The sequence below is a fragment of the Botryllus schlosseri genome, chromosome 12, assembly GCF_051294905.1.
Source record: "Botryllus schlosseri isolate E-star chromosome 12, Bs_hap1, whole genome shotgun sequence".
Taxonomy (NCBI): Eukaryota; Metazoa; Chordata; class Ascidiacea; order Stolidobranchia; family Styelidae; genus Botryllus; species Botryllus schlosseri.
In genome coordinates this window covers 9,562,279-9,579,818 of record NC_137247.1, presented here as the reverse complement: position 1 = coordinate 9,579,818, position 17,540 = coordinate 9,562,279, and the positions used below count along the sequence as shown (strand labels likewise).

The window sequence follows — 17,540 nt, the reverse complement described above, 5'->3', positions numbered from 1 at the left end:
AGACATCGCTTTTGTCAGGGGTCGCCAGCTCAAAACGCGTCGGGGGCCGCTTTCAAAGTTCGTAGAGGCCGCTGGCCGCATGAATTCAATATCAAGATAAAATAGGCCACACAGTTGAACAACCACGCTATCTCGTCACCTACTAAAGCCTAATGAATTGATATCTTGGTGAATTTGGGGTACCGGGCTTATTGAACGCCTTGAAATATTAATTAAGAATTTGCACCGTGCGTTGATGGATCAGAGATAAGCAGACATGGTGGTGCTGTATGACAATGCTGTTCTCAAATCCGCATTGTCTTCGTCGTTATTGGCGAGGAATGACTTCGAAGTGACATTGCTGTCGTTAAAATACATTCATTAAATACGATTTATTCCTTGTATTAGTCTTAGTGGATAAACGGGCGAATAATATATCGATTCAGCAATTCGGCCCGCTAAGTTCTTGATTTTCCTATATCCGGCCCGACGGCTGGAGAAGTTGCCCGCCCCTGACCTAGACGTAAAGTTCCTAACAACATGCGACCATCCGACTCCCGTGCGGTGTATGCGTTGCCAAAATGATTGGCGACGATAAAACCTTGAAACAAAATAACCGCCGCGCTGTTGACCAAAACGTTCGACATTGATAAGTCCGATTGTCCTTTGTCAAGGCGCCGAAGTGACCAGAGCTGAATAGTCCAGCAACCGCAGCTTAAGCCGCGCGTATCAAATGGGACCGCCGAGGGAAATAATGAGCCCCGTGTCTAAATGCGAATTTGTAATCGTGTTCGTCTCTCGGCAGGAGATATTATTTTAGATTCGTCTAGTGTGCAAGCGATTCCAATATATCTGGAGCAACGACAATCTTTTCTGCTTTACCGCATCCTTTGCAGACAAATCTAGTGTCAGACCAACCTTACTGTGACACAAAACCGACTTGAATGATATACAGGGGTGGGCATATTTGTCATCAGCATCAGACCATAACACCGTAACAACACTGATTGGCCTGTCCCTTGTGAGATATGGTACCGAACATGGTGGCCGTAGAAACGACCAAATTAACCACAGAAGATCGGCCATTGTGCGACTCAGAATAAATTACGTAAATATAAGCGATAAGTCGGGTGTACCTGTATTTGTAAGCGATAGGTCGGGTGCGGGAGCGACCAAACTTATTCCCTTCGCGACCCATAATATAATTCAAGAAACACTGGCGTAACGGATGCCGTTGCCAGGTGCAGAAAAACGATTGCATGTATTCCTTGCTTGAAACGTTAAATAATAATTAATTGAATGTTTGACACGCGAGCTGGAAATAATTTGGCATTTATTGACATTTTGGCACGCTGCACACAAAAAGTTGCCGGTCCCTGCACTATACAACTACAATTCTATCTACCATTTGCTACTATACCACGGAAAGCTGCGATTATGAAGCTATTCGATCGTGATGCAGGAATGAACACAGTTGTTTAACATGGGGACCTAATATATGCACCTGTCACTGACTATATACACGCGCTTCCGTGGCGAAGAAATACGAATCACATAAGCTATCTTCATCCAAAGTCAAACATTACCATTCGACTCGTTAGTCGTTATACATATAAAAGCGCATGCCATCTCAGTCAGTAGGGTCACACACTGAGACCACATATTGAAAAGCGAGCTCTGGTTTAAAACAACACGTGTCCACTCAATGTTGATATTTATGTCGTTTCCGCGCAAAATTGTACACTCCCGACCCTTCCAGTGTTGTTAACCGATGGGACAAATATTAGTCGATCCCATTGTCTGATACGCGTGTTTCCGCGGCCAAGAAACACGAATGACATAAACTATATCCTTCTGCCTCGTCAAACATTTCCGTTCGACTCGTTATACCATAAAAGCGCATTCCATCGCAAGAGGCAGATCGTCACAGAGATAAATCCCGGCGTAGATACTTGGACTAGAGAATAGATCCGTCACGTTACCGTAAAAAATATGCCCAACGATACAGTTTACGCAACAGACCCATTCTGAGACGCAGTGACGAACACAACGTCTTGGAAATTTGGAAATGGTAGCAACAATGCAAGCGAGTACTGTGGTACTTATGGTATTAATTCAGCGTACAGCAACTGATTATGGTACTGACAACGAGCGGATTTGCCCATAATTATAAATTGTACCGACGCGAATACACTGTAGTCTACCTACACATCAATGGCAAGTTTCGTGTCGTATCGGTATAAAAGTGTGACCGATGTACTGAGCATGAGAATTATAGGAACGTTCGAGATACCAAGACAGACAGCACACACAGACGACAATAGCTGATACGACACAATGAAGGTATATGCGCTACTCAGTATCCACGCCTACCATGGAAATCGTTTTACAGCGCCATTTGACGTTTATTACGTTTACGTTATACTTGAAAATACTCCGTTTAATAAACATACAAGTCACGATAATCGACGTTCGTTATCTATGATCCGTTTCGACTTCTCCTACCAGCCTCGATGATAAGAACTTTGTGGACTCACTTCGCTAGTAAACAAGTTAACCTTCGTTTTGTCACAGGGGAAAGCCGTGTGCATAACTGCCGTGTTATTACTACTGAGCGCGACGAGCGGATGCAAGCCTACCAAAGAATTGCGATTCGGGTATGTGTGATTGATAAATACCGAGATTATGATTAGATCATTATGAATATCCAACGTGCGAATTGATCGGTGATGTCCAAATACTGCCCCCTCGTAATGAAAGTATTACTATTAACAGGCCGGTACCGAAAGTGTCCAGACGACGTTGCAAAATCACCAGCTTAGCAATGGTCAGCGAATCGATGGTACCGCACATCGACGCCAAGGTCGCATGCAAGGGCGGGGTGAAATTTACCACCAAACTATGCCCGCAAAAACTCTGTCAAGATCCGGTGACCATGCAGATACTTCGAAGTGCGAAGAGCAAAGGCGAATATAGGGTTGAAAGAATAACGAAACAGGAGTTGATTAAAATGGATAGCGGGAGATACACCACAGTAACAATAGGCACAGGTTGCCGGTGCGTCTTTCGGAAGAGATAAATCTTCTATTAATTCAAATTAAACATATTGCAATTTCTATTCTTTGTCATTCAACAAACAGTCCCAGAGCGAACTTGTGTCGATTTCAAGTGTGCAGTCTTGCTACCTTGCAACCATTTTGTACCATTAGCTATGCAAATATCGATGCAAATAACCCAGCACTGAGTAAACTATAATGCGTGTCGGTAATTTGCTATCAACTGGTCATGGTGATATCGTTGTCAATTCTATTTTGTATTTTTGGTGTAGAATTTTCGTTCTCCGAAACTTCATTATTGCGTCGCGCACCTTATTCCTCTCCTATAGCAATCATTGGATCAGATATTGCCAAGTTACAGTCCCGTATGAATATGGGTCTTATTCCAATAATATAGAACTTGGATTTATATTACCATTTATTTATACTGCAAATAACAATAAATACAATACTTGTATTGTTGCTGCACATCATTTCGAAGAATGCGAAATTTGGGACAATTACTTCTACAAAATAGGTTCAAGCATTTACCAGGCGCAGAATGATACGCTATGAGCTCCAAGACGTGTGGTGTGATGTCACTGGCAGGGAAATCGCTTTGATAAGTGTAGGTATGAGATGGATACGGAGGCCTTGTGTAATTTACCAGAAGATTTTCATACTTTTTGCCGTCTTGAAAGGCGTGATATTGTACCATATATAACATAGTGTGCGTGGAACTATACGAGAAAATTTTAAAATGTCACATTTCATACATAATCTTGGCCTCTGGCACTCACTATAGAACGTCTTGTCTATATTCGGGGGTATGACCCTATCAGGTCCCTGAACATAAAAAGGCTGGGAAATTCCAGGCCCGATAAGCAAATATTGACTTAAAGTAGCGGTATTCGTTATGAATTTCTCCTGCGCTCGATACAAAATGTAAACACATCACATACTAATATATCGTACGTTACGCATACTACATATGTAGTTTATCCGGTCTTAGGTGTCGTACTAGGTAGGGCCAGATATCATATGACCTCTTTTAGCAGGATTTGACAATAGTTCAGAATCATTAGCCATTCAAACCATTGATCTAAATCAGTGGCTCACAACCGTTTTTATGGTCGCCTACAATTTCCTATTTGAAAATGTCATTTTAGTAAGCTGCTTGTCATAAAAAATGGTCGACACCTTCGTGACCGCGAGAATTAAGGCAAAAGACCCGACCACTGATCTAGATTGTAGAATAGAGGTTCTCCAAGAGGTCGATTTTGAGAAACAAGGGGGTGAAGATACCAAAGGGAGTGATGGGGGGTGGGGCGAAACTCAACAGCTTGATGCCAATTGCTTTTTTTGTACATGAGCTTATAGATATTAGAGACGGAATAAGCATTTCAGAAGGACGGGGTGTCAATTTAGAACCACAACCAACCCCGAGTACGCCACTGCACACGACTTACCACCAGGGCTTTGGAGCCGGAGCCGGAGCCCGGAGCCGGAGCCCCGGAGCCGTGCATTTTAACCGGAGCCGGAGCCGGAGCCGGAGCTCTACATAAAATTTAGCCGGAGCCGGAGCCGGAGCTGGAGCCCGTTATTTGAGGAGTAGCTCCGGCTCCGACCTATTTCATAAGATGCTATTATGTATGCAACAACCACATCTGCTGATTTATCATAATTGAACAGCAGGCCTGAATTTTAATGCTGTGCACAGCAATGGCATGGAGTAAATTGCGTTCTAGTTCAACTATGATGTTGTCGAAAATTGACAAGTATTCAGTATGAAGTCACAAGCCGGCACGGCGGCACCTATATGTCTTTGTTGCTACATCGGATGTTACTGACGGCTGACGGACTCTAGATTACTATAGATAACCAACCTATTCGTAGATTAGTAATCTATATAGACCAGGAATGGCCAACCTTTTCGGCTAAAGGGACACATGCAATTGACGAACGAGTGCGCGGTCCACTAGCCACGCCAAGCGGGTAAAATTTTCTAAGTTTATAAATAAACTATAGGTGAGTATTGCGGGTCTATTGTATACCACCCGCTAGGCTCAGTTTGCAAGGACACGACTATTCGGCGTCTGGACACATCGATATCGAAGGTCTCCGATAATATGCGACAATCATTTTGTGCCTACATTTCACCGTCGACGATTTTATGCGAGCGCAAACGCGAAAAGACATTTATTCCGTAATTGCGAATACAGTTAGACTCAATCGGGTAAATTAGGCGTTTTTTTCATTTTCAGTAGGGGGTAGGCTACCAAGCAAGAAATCGTGTGACAATTAAACGCGCGAAGCGTGAAGAAAAATTTCGCTACTATTTTAGTTTATTGTAATGTACGACGATTTACTGAAAATGTGACCTGACCCTGGATCTGCCAATGCGTCGGAACTGATATTTTAGTCATCAACATCCCAAGTGTCGCAGCCAGAATTGTAATTTTTGGTTGGCATTGCAAGTTCACAATCTGAGCAATTCATTTTCGATAATATAATAGCACATTACCTCGCGGGCCACGCAAAGCCCTCTCGCGGGCCACCCCTGATATAGACAGGACCATTCGATAATTTCAGAGCCGGAGCCGGAGCAGTGGTTATAATGCGGCTCCGGAGCTGGAGCCGGAGCTAATGTATGATAGAAGAGAGCTCCGGAGCCGGAGCAGTTTAAATTTACGGCTGCTCCAAAGCCCTGCTTACCACTACAGCTGTCGCAATTCGACTAATGATCAGGCTTAATTACGTGCAACCAATGACGGCGAATTTTAATGTAACCAGACTGGATCCGGATAAAGAATTTGCTTGAAAGTCTGATTTCTCCACTAAAATATGACAAAAGGTGTTGGTCTTAGCAGGATTATCTTGGACTCTGAATCGGAAATGGACCCGGCGGATGGATTCGGAATACTGGGACTCTGATAATATCTGCTCTTGACCCCCAGAGAATCCCTGAGACTGGCTCCACTGTTCTATACTCTATTTTCTCCTTCCATTACATCCACATTACTGTTACAACGCCTATCCTTGCTGCCAGCGAACACACGCAACTTACAAAAATACCTCGTTTATTCGAACGAATGATAAGGCACATTACAACGAATCACAATAACGAAAAACCAGACATGATCACATCAATTGATAAACGCCCGAGCGGCCAATAGCAATATGCGGACAGCCGATCAAGATCGCGCTGCATTAATTTCCACAACGCATCACAGTTCTAAATGACAGTAAACGCCAAACAAGGCGAATGGAAACAGTTGGATCTGGCATGGTTGTTGTTACGTGGCCATTGCAAAAAAGCCCAGCAAAAGATGAATGAGATGTGAAAGCAAAAGCGTATCAAAAGAAAGACAGCCGAACAATTAAGATGTTACACCTCTATATCGGGCATTATGACGAGGGGGTGTTAGATTGGGTTGCCTTTAAGCATGCGACACTTGAGCATGAGCATGTGACTTTACGACCCCTAAACCCTAAATTAACTCAAACTTTATTTCACGTGCTCAATTGTCGCATGCTCATATGTCGGACCGGTAAACAGTGTGTGGTTGAGTGCATGGTCGCCTTGACATCCTGTGTCTTCAGCGAGAGCCGATTATTGCGATTACGGATACACCATATCGACAATGGATTTCTCATTTAGACACCACACTACAGGGCCACTTGACTGGCGTACCATGGTCCGAATGCGGACCTTTTCAGTATTGAACCACAGCTTTATCTGTCTCAGTATTTACTTTGTTTGTAAAATAACGAATCCATTACCGTTGATTTTACTGACATAACAATATATTCAGTTCGCTTAACGCTGTTGCTAACCGGATTGTTATACCGCGTTGCATATAAATGACTGTACAGTATTCCATTAACGGTAAGCAAATTATAATTGTATCGGTGGAGTAGCCCTGTCCTACCAAATATTCATTACATTGCATTATACAATGTACATTGTGTGACTCTAGCGGGAAAGAATAATAGAACCACTGATTATGATTATGAAGTTATTTTCGATTTTATGGAGATTGCGACGTCACACCAGTCATTTTACCGCGGCGAAACTGCTATCTTCCGGATCGACGTGCCAAATTAGGAAAAAATACAATAAAACGATGGAACCTGAGAGCAGACTACGAAAAAGAAATGAAAATACTCAAAAATTACGCTACGCAGCGTTTGTGAAGCGTGCGCCCAAAGCACGGCATCTCACACCAGTGATCCCGCTTCTTCTCCGCGTAATGTTACGGGCGGGCGTGAGCCGCCTGAAAAAGATGCGATTCGCCTCGGCGGTAAAGTCCCAGCGCCGAGAGCGGGCCGCGGTAAGTAGCCGAACTGATACGGCCGGTCGGCGTCTGCAAATAAACCTAGATAAACTACAACGCAACCGACTATAGATAAACCTCTATCGTCGTTGCAGCTGTGGGTCATACCATAGTGTCCTATATGGTGTGGACACAAGCAAATCTCACGGCGCAGTGAAATTGGTCTACGTCACACTTTCCATTTGGTCAAAGGCAGTTTGACGGTAATTTTTGACCGGCTTACCGAGCATTAAATTGAATAAAATGGGTATCAATCGACGTGGTACTGATTGCGGTAATATAAATTTTATTCTGCTCGTGGTCCTGGATCGCCAAAAATCGGCCTCGAATGTTGCATTGTAACGGAGTTTGGTATTGTGACGCACGAAACCATGAGAGTGGGAGAGTGAGAGTGTGAATGCTCAATCGGTTGCACAGCAATGGCGAATACGCTTCCAGTTTGCGCTGAGTCTCACATGCTCTCAGACGGCATGGTTTCGTCACAATACCAAACTCCGTTACAATGCAACATTCGAGGCTGAATTTGGGGGGTTCCAGGACCACGAGCAGAACAAAATTTATATTTTCGCAATCAGTACCACGTTAGCTTTCGATTGATACCAATTTTATAAAATTCCATAAAGGACACTATGGTCATACCGCTACGCTACCTTGCCACTAATGTGGTAGTGAGGTATAGCGACGTGATGACGCTGAGCTAGCAATGGAGCCTTACAAGAACACCGGAATCATGATTCACGATAAACGATGACACCTATTTCTAGTTTTTTTACCAACTCAATTTTTTTTGTATGCGCAACTAGAATTACTAAAAAACAGTAGTAACTTAGCCGTCAACTAACTAGACCGCTAGTTTTGTACAAGTCTTTCGCGTAACTTCCCAGTACTCACACAATCCGGGTCTTCGAAACGTGCTCGCGTGCGACACGGGGCTTTGTTCGAGGCTTGGCATCGGAGCAAGCCGCCGCAACGACGAGTACGGCGTGCCGAGTCGCGACACGTGATCACATTCTCCCGCGTCTCTGTAGGCCCGCGAAAAGCGACGGAAGCGTTTGAACGCAGGCTGATTCGGCGGCGGGTTTTCTTCCTGAGATTTAACGAATCCGAAATCAAGAGACAGCCAGCCGTCCCCTTACCCGGAGGTGGTAACAGTAATCATAGTGTACTGAACTGTACGTGAGTTTGTGGGAGTGACATATCTCTGAAGTCGTATAATCAAATACCAGCACAGCATTGTCACAAAATGCACGAAAATAATACCAATGCTAGCATTAAATCTTTTGTGGTCGCATAAATGGTACGAATCATCACAACAGCTATTCGATTCCGATATGTACATGCTGGCTGGCTCATAACCACGCAGTTCAACATGATGGCGTAATAGACTGGGGCTACAGGCCAAAATACAGTCAAGTAAGAGATCAATTACGAATCTGCGGCCGACAAAGTTTATGGAAATATATGAGCAGCCTATAAATATCATCGTCAAATAGTCTCAAAATAACACCATGGCGACTATTATGCGCTCAGCTCCATGCCGGTGTGCATTTGCAGCATTACAGCTGCGGCGCGACTCGTCGGGAATTACCCTTGCGACAACTTTGGCGGTAGTAAAAGATTTTACCGTGTCGGAAGCAGCCGTAGATACCGTCAAGGGGGACGACAACGCTTGCGATAGCCGCACCCCGCGGCTGGAATTGCATACGCTGAGCATTTCTTCGCCGTCTACAATAGAGCAGTTTTGCGTAAATGAACTATACATAACGAATTGCGATATTGTCACAACACTACTCCCAGGACTACACCACAGGATCGTAGGATATTGCAATGTAAACGTATGATTAGTGTATTTCGCCGATTTCCATCGTTGTGTAAGGTGATAAACGGCACTTTCTGAGTACAATATTTGGATTTCACGCCCATCCCAATGGGTGAAAACGAGTCGAATACTCCAGCCCTTATGGAGTGTGTTTCGTGTGCCACCCTACGACGGCGCAAAAGATTGTATGCACGATTATGGAAATAACTATAATGTCATATTTAACATTCTGCCATAACAACATGAAAAATTTCGTAATTCATGGCGTACCTACCGCTACCCCTTACACTCCTAAAGTCGGACCCCTTACTAATTCCATAATCATGTTCGAGTGGAGAATCCGCAGGTTGAGAACCACTGCTCGAAGGCGGAGATAATAAAGTAGGCTTATCCAGGAGAATGCTAATCGTCTAATTAAAACTGTTAATCGTGGCGCATAAAGTTGGATAACATTTTGGTGAGACTTTTAACCCAGCGGCCAGCGCAATAGGTCGCCACCAGTAACAGTTTTTAATCAGGCGATTAGCACTCGCATCGCGACCCTATATCCATTTGTCACGTCACAGTCGAAAATAAATACCCCCCCCCCATTTCATCCTAGCCAAGTCCCCGCCAACAATAACGCATCACCTTTTTCGGAAGCGGGAACATCTCCAAACGGGTTGGGAAATCCATATTCTCCGTCATCGCCTGCAACAAAACGCAAGCTATACATGGTTAAACGAACAACGAAAAAAGGATGTTCGCATCGTACTATCTTTTTCAGGATTCTCCGGCTGGGTTCCGCATCTCCGCCGCAGTACCAGCAAGGATATTACAGCAAGCACCACTACAAGAATCGCAGAACCGCCGACCACAAAGTAATCCATCGTATTCCTGACCGAGACCCGTTGCCCAGCCGACACCACAGCTGAAACGGGAAGACCCCGGTAAAAAGCCGGTTGTGTAACCAGACTCTATGAGGATACACGCACTTTTAAATTCGCCTTTTCGCACCACCCAGGCCGACTGTTCCTTGTTTTTCGCCCAGGTTTCGTTGCTGACGACGCGGCAAGTCACGTGACGGACGGCGGCGTACGTTTCCTGTAGGAACGCGCGGTAGTCGCGAGGGCGCGATGGAGAGCTGAACGGGAAACGGATTGCTGTATATAGCTTGCAGCACCGGCGTAGCCACTAATTTCTCAGGCGGTTATGTTTTAGACGGTCCGTGGACATATGAGCATGCGACATTACAGCATGCGACGCTTCGGCATGCGACAATTTGGCATGCGACACATGAGCATGTGGGTTAAATTACGGGTTAGGGGTAGGTTAGGTTAGGTTTATGGTTGGGTTAGGGTTAGGGTTTACGTTAGGTTAGGCTATAGGTTAGGTTAGGTTAGGCTATGTTTAGGGTTAGGGTCAGTTTTTGGGTTATACAGTCACATGCTGAAGTGACGCATGCTGATGTGTTCCATGCTGAACTGTCGTTTTCCATTGTGTCGCATGCTCATATGTCGGGCAACCGTTTTAGACAGCTTCTACCACGCATATTTAACAGTTCTTTAGGCAAAACAACTTACTTTTTGAACTTAGGATTTTGTAATGTAGAGAGTAGTTTTAAGGCATGTTACCATCCCCTTTGTGAGTTGTTGTTATTGTTTTTTTTTGTTGTTGTGATATTAATACCACAAAAATAGAATAGGCCTACAGTTCATATCAAATCAGCAGGCCGTGTTATTTTTGGCATTTCGGGAACCAAAATATGTGTAAAGTCCCAAAAATAAGCTATTTTTGGCATCTACCAAATATAGATTTTTATGAACGTTTCAGATAGAAATGTCAACAAGTATTGAAATTAGTCTGCATGTAGCGACAAAACAAGTGTGTAACGTTAAATTCCTAAACGAAGGCCCGTGAACCCTTCGGAAGGCCGAGGTGTACCGTCCAAGGGGTCTATGTAATGCGAATAGTCGAGTACTGATACCTGGATTTACAATATACTGTTGATTGATCAACCCGGGTAGTAAATGATATCCAGCAATTAGAGGGATGTAGCTAAATGCCAAGGAATTTTCCTGTCGTCACCTCTCGTGCATTTTTGCTACATCATGAAGCCTATGCGCGACCCACGCTGCATTTAAGTCGACGCGTATGTAATCCATTTACTTTCGACTTGTTAATGAAAATGTCAGCATGTCGAGCAATCATGCACGTCGGACAATAGCAGAGTTACCATACGTACTCCTTTTTGGAGAAATGTACCCCTTCGCCTAAATGTTTTTTAGCCAATACCATATCGTTAAAAAGTGGGTAATTCGGGAGTCGGGTCAAAGTGATGACGTTTTTTTAGTCAACACTACAAGATTTCCAGTAAATATTTCAAAATCAGTTGTTTTCAATTTCGATAAACCAACTTTCCCGATTCCAAAATATGGTAACCCTAGACCAGAGGTTCTCAACCTCAATATTGTTTCATATTATATTGAATATTAAAGCCACTCGTGATTTCCACCATCGGTTACCAATTCAAACGGGATGTGATTCAAACGTATCAGCAACGGTTTAGAATTGTTACCATAAGCGGTATTGCGATGTGCGTGAATGCAGGTAAATATGCAATATGCATGCATATCGAATCGTTATTCGCATTAGATATTACAGAAGCAGTCGGTCGGTTTTGTATTGGGCGAATTGACTTTCCAACCCTGCTGTCAATTCGGTTTTTACTACCGCTGTTTGATGACACAAAGTGGATAGTATACCGCACGTTTTGCGACTTTCGTTTGATAAGATAGGCTACACTGTACAGCGTTTTACATCGTTAATTCGATTATACAAATATGAATTCCTGGCGATGCCAAAACTGCCAAAAATAAAATCGGAAACATGCCAAAAATAACACTGCCTGCAGATCAGTGTCCAGTCCATTCTCATGATAAAAAATGTCTGTACACCAAGCTTGGCTCGTTTCGCGCTATACAGTTTTCATGAAATATTTTCAGTTGAAGCACAAGTTAGGTTCGAATTAGCTTACCGGCATTTCGCTTTAATTATCTAGTCTACGCAATCGTGTCTTTCGATTACATCCAGAGGACAGGCATGTCGCGTATGCTACTGCGTATACATATGAGATACATAGTACATACGCGGAGCCCTTTCCCGTTGCGTTGTCTGCATGTAATACGGAGTCCTGCTGCCAGCGTTTTTCCAACGGCAGGACGATGGTGGAGGTAAGTTGAATCAGATAGCCGCCACGTTCACGCATCACATTTCTTGTTTCGGAGACATTATTTATCGCTCGACCGTCTAAATACAAAGTACGTGTCGTAAACGGGTGGGTGGCGCCTCGTGCGGAGGTGGTCAAAGTGATTAGTGCTGCTACTCAAGTAGGCTTAACGCGGTAAATTTCAACTCAATTACAAGGGGCAGGCATGCATTTAGCAGTTGATCGGAGGTCACTAACGAAATTGTAGTGTGCATCTTCGTGACCAAAACGATTAATGACTCTACAAATAATGAATATTGAGCTATCTGTGATGTCATATTCTCCACACCATCACGATCTGGAAATTTTCAGTCGAAGCCAGGCATGTAATCGTAATCTCAATCGATTATACTTAAAAAGAAATCAGTAGTAATCGATTTCTTTGTCAAAGAACTTTGTCAGATACTATGATATAAAGTGAACAGCTGATCGGGATGTACGATTACCACTGGTTTAGATAATGTGCTTACCGAGAGTCCATTCTATTTGAAACCCAGGCGTGGCGTAATTAGTGAAGCATAGTATCTCCGCCTCCTTTTCTGACCAATCGTATGTAATCAGTCCATGGTTCGGGGCCATCTCAATAGCGGGAGGTACTGTGAAATGGAGAAATTGGCAAGAATAAGTTTTAGCGTGCTTTGCAGTTAAACCATATCAATACAACATTTACGGTTCATACCACCATTCGATATTTCACGTACACATTATATATGACCTTTTGACCATGAAGTTCATGTGAATATATGTCGGTCTTATCGGATGATTTACGGGACCAATAAATCTACTTGATAGTAGCATGCTTGTAGTTATGACGCCTGCAAATATCACTATGATTGTACTTAAAACACGATGTACGGTTCGCACGTTGTATTTCTGTGCCAGGCGCCGTAATGTAATTGGCCAGACGCAATAGAATCCGCATACGCCTAACCGACCACACATTTTATAGATAACTGGACCAGTTGCGGACAATGAGATTTCTGCGCTCTGTGTGATTAGCAGAGGTGGTCAGAAACGAAGTACTTCTACTTTTTCGAAGTACTCAAGTAGCTTTCCTCTACTTCTGGTACTTACTCAAGCAGATCTGATTTTCGCTACTTCTACTTCGTAATATTTTGTGATCTACTTACTTACTTTTCGCTATTTTCGGTTTGTCAAGTAGAAGTAGTTCAATCTTCCAATCAGGAAGATCGCCTGATGAATTTCAGGGCTGTTTTTACGGAGTATCAACATATAATTTTCATAAAAGTTTACTAAAGCCCAGAATTTTCGTCGCGCTTCGCGCGCAGTGGGTTCGTAGTGGCCAGTATGATTTCACGAAAGTATCGGTGAATATAATTTAGGTAGAGGGTTGACGTGGTTTCGTTCACACCACATTGTCGCCCTTCACCCATATGCAATAGTTCATCACAGTATATATGGCTCATCATAACGTTTGAAACTGATGTTTCGCAATCTAGCATTCACTTGTCATATCGTAATCTAGCATGTCCATGGCGTGTCCCAATCTGGAAAAGTGGACTCTGACTTTCTTTTAAGTTTTAGAGCTGTTTTAGCATACCGCACGTTTGAAACTTTCTGGACTAAAAACATGAAATACATGTTCTGGTTTTAGTAGTTGTATTTATACTTCACTTTCAATTCCCAGTCAGTATCATATACTTTGAGTTACAATTATTATCAGTTCTTTTGTCTGGATAACATACATGTTGTGTTGAAGTATAAAAGCAAGTGTAGTAATGCCTTTAATTTCTGGAAATAAAGCTACACAATATGGCATTTTTACGGTTCACCATATTTTTTATTAACGTTTACTAATCGCGCAAAGTGTTTACACCGTATCCTATACAACTTCTACGTTTTGCTCTTCGACTAAACTACGGGCCTTATAATATGGGGGATGGCGCCATACCATGCTATTTTCTAAAACGCGCTGTTCGAGAAAACAGAGGATTAGCATCGCTTTTCCATATCAATATTATCATTTTCATCACATGATGTGGACGAATGCTTATTGCTTATGCTATCGGAAATTGGATACCTCCTGGTATGCATCAATATGAATCAAGCTCGTCACCTATCGCATAGCTCAATTTGCACCTTTTTACAATCCATGCGAACGAACTAGGATCGTTTTCACAACTACTTACTTACTTGAGTACTTTCAAAGTCAGTCAATTCTACTTCTACTTCAAGTAGTTTTAGGTTGCTAATGGAAGAAGTACTTCTACTGGTACTTGAGTAGATTTTTTCGTCGCTACTTCTACTTCTACTTTAGTAGCTTTCTTGACTACTTTGACCACCTCTGGTGATTAGCAATAAGTTTTTAAAGCGAGAAACGCCGTCACTTATTTAGCCACTCTATACGCGCCTGGACCGGAAAATACGCAAATACAGTACGAATTAATAAATATCCACGCCAGACACACATTTTATGCAACTTTAGCTTATAGTAGGACTCGCCAGACCTATGACTGTGAGCTTGGCAAAGTCGGACGCTTTTCGCAGTTCTCTTATCTGGCATCTGTACTGCATGTTGTTGTGCTCTTTCCAAGACACCTTTGGTATGACCAGGTCATAGGTGCCAATTGATATCTCTGCATCTGCAGGGTATTCGTATCCCATCTTGTACTCTGTAATCGTAAAATGAAATGAACTCAGCTAAATAGAGTGCGCATGCGCAGGCAGGTACCGCTCAACACGCGACTGGCTGATATGCTGTACTCTGGTAATTGCGAATACGGTTAGACTCTATTTTGTAAATGATGGGTTGATTTTTCAATATGACACCAGGCAGTTCACCAATCTTACCAGGCCAGGGGCCCACGACAAATCCGCCGCAATTCCATTCCGCATGAAGATCGAGGTCAATGGCTATCGTGCAATTGAATCTGGCAGGTTCTCCGGCCACTACCGTTATATCTTCAGGATATGTTGTGATTTCACAGAACGTGCATTCTGATCTTCCACCTGAAAAAAAGCAGAACGGGGTGTGTGAACAAGTGAACATGTGACAGTGTGGGTACATGATACGAATTATTGTTTGAGGCTAATCAGATCACATAATTTCACAAGTCTCCGCATATAAATCTACGTGCCATCCAAAAAAGGTGTGCGTCAACTCATTACAAAGAATATTCAAGTGAACAAATAGTAAAAGCTTACGAGGTTACGATCCAATATGGCAATTGGTCACATAATGAGTAATTTACGCCACAAAAATTGTAATATATTATACATCTTACCAGGTAAAAGCAGACTTGTGACGAATAAAGCTGTAAGCATTTCCATTTTCAGCTAATAGGCCTACTCGTCTATGGGTAAAATCTGCTCCGATCCCAGTAGATCGCAAACAAACGCGGACAATTCGATAAGTCGATGAAAACTATTGCACACAAGGGTCGTCAACTGCGAAAAGGCTCTGGGTTCCAAATCTTCGAATATAATGCCTAATTATTATTACTACACGAAGTATCCCTATATATAAGGAGGAGCGCGTTTCAATTGTTCAATAAAGCTTATGTTGGATTACAAAACAAGGTCGGAATCCTCGGTGGAATTCATATTTTTATCCCTTGATTCGGAGTCACGATTCCACAACAAAGGAGGCACGAAGATGAGCATGAACAAGGCAAACTTTGCTCACGGATCAGCCTCCTTAGTGTCATCAAGTATAACTTATACAGCTTCACGATATACAATTGGCCTGAATTCAATCTCCAGGAAAGTAGCCCTGATTTTCGTAAACTTCGTGGACGATTTCCATTCTCGCACAATATCACTCTTCAGTTACCCTCTTACGCGAATCCACGTACAGGATAATGTAACCGACGTCGGAGCCTCGCCCGCCCTCCCCTGGACATTTCAACACGCTGTGGTAGCAGCGAAAAGAAGTCCAGAAAAGCCTCCGACTGATAGGAACGAAGCAAGAGACGAGGCTCGAACCAGTAACTAGTACAACCACTGCGCCACTGACTGCCCTGATATTACCAGTATTTCTAAAAAAAAACTAAAATACAACCTTTCAGTATCAGGCACGCCTAAGAGCACTCGTTATCGATCTAATGTGTATAAAACATGCTATACAAACTATACGCTACAAAGCACATCACAATTTAGTAGTTCACAGACTTCACTTCTTTCGGTAATGTATAATAAAAACCAACTTCACTACTCGCTTCAAAATGTACCATAAACAAAACGCAATTTGCTTCCGACTTTTCTCAACTTTGATCGATCCAAATCGGATGCAGATAATTGCGAATAGCCTCCACATACCACGATGATCTGTCAACAATCTACACATCACTCTATTTCTACAACGTGGTTACGGTTGCGTCATCATTTTCCTGCGAAGTAAGTTTCTGAATGATATGTATACATGACGTCACAAATGATAGAATAAACCTTTTATCCTGAACCTTTAGTGACCTTTAGTACAAACAAAAGTACAGTGACCTTGCGAGTATGATGGAACTATAGAGGTTATAACGGAACAGTCACAGGCGCAAGCTTCCCAAAGTAGTCGAATAGCTGGAAATCTCAAACTCTGAAAGCGCAGCAGTGCACATTAGCGACTGTGCTAATCACGGATTGCTGTTCCAGATAACGATTGTTAGTAGCATCGCCGTGCGCGGTTCTGTAAAAGCCTGGTATCTACTGTCAACTACCTACACCACGCGCACATGTTATGTCGCGGTTGTTGGTTATATAGTTGAGTGACTTTGGTAAAACGCAGCCTTGAACGATACGCCACCAATCATATCTGCTGGCTAAAACTGCGACACATCAACAGCCTAGCTAGGCGATCAACATTCCGAGCCAAGGCTGAGCCCGTAACCCAGCTAGGGTAGGGAAGGTTACCATACGTCCTCTTTTTTGACTTTTTGAAAGTGTCCTCGGAGGACGGCCAAATGTCCTCTTATTTAAGAATTTGTCCTCTTTCATGAAAATTTTGGTTAAATGTCAGAGATATCTACACTATCTACTAGTCTAGACATCCATCCACGTTAAATGTATTAGAAAATTCAACAGAGATATAGGAAATCAGTACTGAAGTAACGGTCCGGTGGGTCTTTCGAAATTTGAGCTATAGAACGACGACCTTTTTTTACTCAATCAAC

General features: G+C 43.0%; 1 protein-coding gene and 1 long non-coding RNA gene across 2 annotated transcripts; one reads left to right on the top strand and one right to left on the bottom strand.

Annotated features, from left to right (window-relative positions):
• The first annotated feature begins 1,139 nt into the window (after nucleotides 1-1,139).
• LOC145452190 (uncharacterized) lies at nucleotides 1,140-5,134 on the top strand. The gene is made up of 2 exons (XR_013919232.1): nucleotides 1,140-2,636; nucleotides 2,755-5,134. It is a non-coding gene; the product is annotated as an uncharacterized LOC145452190 (long non-coding RNA).
• A 943-nt stretch (nucleotides 5,135-6,077) lies between these two features.
• Nucleotides 6,078-15,800, bottom strand: LOC145452183 (uncharacterized). The gene is made up of 11 exons (XM_080330413.1): nucleotides 15,663-15,800; nucleotides 15,229-15,387; nucleotides 14,886-15,050; nucleotides 12,888-13,013; nucleotides 12,299-12,458; nucleotides 10,145-10,293; nucleotides 9,925-10,080; nucleotides 9,801-9,860; nucleotides 8,976-9,076; nucleotides 8,243-8,438; nucleotides 6,078-7,381 (listed from the first exon to the last, which is right to left on the bottom strand). Exons 1-11 carry the CDS (start codon nucleotides 15,706-15,708, stop codon nucleotides 7,236-7,238), a joined length of 1,464 nt encoding a protein of 487 aa, XP_080186539.1. The 5' UTR covers nucleotides 15,709-15,800; the 3' UTR covers nucleotides 6,078-7,235.
• Between the last annotated feature and the right edge of the window lie 1,740 nt (nucleotides 15,801-17,540).

Coding starts and splice junctions, on each gene's coding strand:
- LOC145452183 (XM_080330413.1), bottom strand. CDS start 15,708: ATGGAAATGCTTACAGCTTTATTCGTCACAAGTCTGCTTTTACCTG. Junction 15,051..15,228: donor TGTCGTGGGCCCCTGGCCTG/GTAAGATTGGTG, acceptor TTACGATTACAG/AGTACAAGATGGGATACGAA. Junction 10,294..12,298: donor GCAACGGGAAAGGGCTCCGC/GTATGTACTATG, acceptor TTTCCCGTTCAG/CTCTCCATCGCGCCCTCGCG.